At 47.6% G+C, this 2,465-nt stretch overlaps 1 protein-coding gene across 1 annotated transcript; it reads right to left on the bottom strand.

The window, feature by feature from the left end:
• Window positions 1–1,226: 1,226 nt before the first annotated feature.
• LACBIDRAFT_316236 (uncharacterized protein) lies at window positions 1,227–1,954 on the bottom strand. Its single transcript, XM_001891289.1, is given in 6 exon segments — window positions 1,227–1,243; window positions 1,325–1,448; window positions 1,462–1,469; window positions 1,499–1,695; window positions 1,759–1,783; window positions 1,833–1,954. The coding sequence occupies 3 exon segments, from the start codon at window positions 1,889–1,891 to the stop codon at window positions 1,528–1,530; spliced, it is 252 nt and encodes an 83-aa protein (XP_001891324.1). The 5' UTR covers window positions 1,892–1,954; the 3' UTR covers window positions 1,227–1,243; window positions 1,325–1,448; window positions 1,462–1,469; window positions 1,499–1,527.
• Window positions 1,955–2,465: the final 511 nt, after the last annotated feature.

A 2,465-nucleotide genomic window follows, 5' to 3' on the forward strand; every position in this document is an offset into this window, starting at 1 on the left:
CACCACTTCATTGAATTCTTTAAATTTTTAACAAGCCAATAATCTTTTTTCTCTTCTATACGAATATCTACTTTTTTTTGGTATAAATGTGTTGTGTTCGCTGTCGGAGGCGTTCCGGTGCTCAGGGTTCAGATATATCAGGAGATTGAAACTCGTGTCACACTAGGTAACAACGAATTTGGCTGATGGATGATGTGCGAATGTCACGCAAATGTCACGTTTTTCGAGCTGTTTTGCGAGCAAAATTTGGTATTTTGCCCTTCCTCCCGAGAGCACTTCATCTCCCCCTCTAGAAATTTGTAGGTAGACTTTCAAATAAAATTTAAATGTACTTGGAAAGTTTCAGAATAAACAGTCTAGCCGATCCAAAGGGATCTGAGAAAACATTCCAATACTTTTGTTTGGTTGGTGTAATGAAAAGCACAAAGTCATGCCTCCAGAGCACAAATCTTCGAATCTCCCTCTGAAAATTTGGAATAGTAAATCTCATGCATAAATACATCTTCCCTGAAATTTACAAGATCCTAAGGTAAGCGGAAGGCAAGATAATGTGCAGTTTCAAACTCCTGATGGGTTTCAAACACCTGAACAAACATAGTAAGTAACGCTGTGGAAAGAAGTCCGTGTTCGGTTGATGCCGAAAATCACAGTCAGGTGCGGATTCTCGCCGATTTTGTCCTCCGCCATCGATATCTGCGGAACGGTGCAGAGCCGGTTTTCACTGGGCTTGAAGGGTGACGTACGTGTCGTTTTCTACGGAATTGCCATCGCGACTAGCAGTGGTATGTAACAACTTGAACAATCGTCATCGATATGCACCAAACGCAAGCACTCACCCAAACGGAACCAAGGCGCAATCCCACACCATCTCTTCTCCTCTCTCCGGGTAGCGTCGAATCCGCGAGTTTCTTCCAGAGTTCCTGAACAGGCGCCTTGCGCTATACGGCTAGGAGGTGTTCGAATCCAGAGTGTTGAGACTGTTCTCCCCCCGTTTTTCGACATGCCTTGACGGGAGTTTTTCAACTAATAGCACTGTGGTAGTTCAAAGGGGTTGTTGGGGGGCTCTAAGAGGAGGGTTTTGACCGTTTTAGTGGGTTTGGAAGACAGACGGGCGTGGCAGGGCGTTGGTGTTTGTTTAGGCTTGAATATAACTGGCACCGTTCCCCTTTCACCTCGTTCTCAAGCAAGTGCAGAGTCCCAGTTAACTAGAGTTAAAAGGTGAAAGGTTGATTGAAAATACTACGACGTTTACACGCGCGCGCAGGCCTACGCGACTTGGAAATGTACACATATCCGAATGACATTCCACATCGTCCGTGACCACCACTCTTTTGGTCAACTGCCTCCAACTGCGACCGGCCACTCAATAACGCCTGCATCGGCTGAGCCACTAGTCCGGCGGAGGGTAGTGCATAGAGAGTGGCTGGACATGGCTCGTGTCCCTGAGTTGTGGCCAAAAACCGGGTCAGGAATGGGAGACAAGGGAGGCGTCACCGCAAGGAGGGCAGTACAGAGGCTAGGTTGTTATCATCCGTTTGACATAATGTAAGTCAAGTGGAAGGGGTTCGTTTGCGAGTCTCGGCATTGCACTTGATGTTGCGGTAACGTCGGATTGATCCTTCTAAGGAGAGTTGCTTCAAGACGTAGACGGGCTGCGGTAGAAAGTGTTGGAACTTCGAGTCGACGTATCTCATCCTACGAGAGCCAACTGACTCATTAGCTACCGCCTTCATAGGAGCGAAATGAAGATGCACTTACTGAAAGATCACGAATTGAGCAAAGGCTACCAGGGACCCTTCATCTCACGTTAATGAATGTCAAACGACCACAACCCTCTCTTCGCCTGCGAGCACTCTTTCAAGCCATCGACATTATCTCCGCCAATGAACATCGAAGACCTCGACGAAGCTCAGCCTCCTAACACGGTTCACCAACAAGACCTCAGCGCCATCAGGACTTTCAACCACGACAGGCTTAGTCTAACTGAGAGGTGCACAGAAGCCAGCTTCACCAAAATGGGCCATCGTTGCGACCTAATCGGGCAAAGGAGTCCCTCTAAATCGTTGAAAACTTTTGGAAGGCGTACGAGGCGAACTGCTACACGATCAGTTGGGTCGTGAAAGTTGTGTATCAAAGAAGCAGCGCATATGGATCTGCGGTAGTGACGACCATAAGAAGGCGATATCAACAAAAGAGGGAACAAAACGAACCTTGAAATCCTTCAACACCTTCAATATCGGCTCAATATCGTCCTGTATGTATCACGAACGGTGTCCGGCCTAACAGGGTGTTTTAGTTGCCGTCCGAACAACCTTTATTTCATGTTGGCGTACCCTGTTTAAGCGCCAAACTTCTGCCCCTGGTTGTGGCGGTCAAACACAACAAAGGGAAGCGGCGGCACGGAAAAGGGAGTCTTACGTGACGAGAGGTTATGTTGTTGTCGTCCGTCGTTGACATCATCAAGA

This window comes from Laccaria bicolor, genomic scaffold (genome assembly GCF_000143565.1).
Source record: "Laccaria bicolor S238N-H82 LACBIscaffold_719 genomic scaffold, whole genome shotgun sequence".
NCBI lineage: Eukaryota > Fungi > Basidiomycota > Agaricomycetes > Agaricales > Hydnangiaceae > Laccaria > Laccaria bicolor.

What these genes read in the sequence shown, in the direction of transcription:
- LACBIDRAFT_316236 (XM_001891289.1), bottom strand. Translation starts at nt 1,891, where the DNA reads ATGTTCATTGGCGGAGATAATGTCGATGGCTTGAAAGAGTGCTCGCAG. An exon ending in TGCTCGCAGGCGAAGAGAGG is followed by an intron (nt 1,784 to 1,832) that starts GTTGTGGTCGTT and finishes GGTCCCTGGTAG; the next exon opens with CCTTTGCTCAATTCGTGATC. An exon ending in GCTCAATTCGTGATCTTTCA is followed by an intron (nt 1,696 to 1,758) that starts GTAAGTGCATCT and finishes TGGCTCTCGTAG; the next exon opens with GATGAGATACGTCGACTCGA.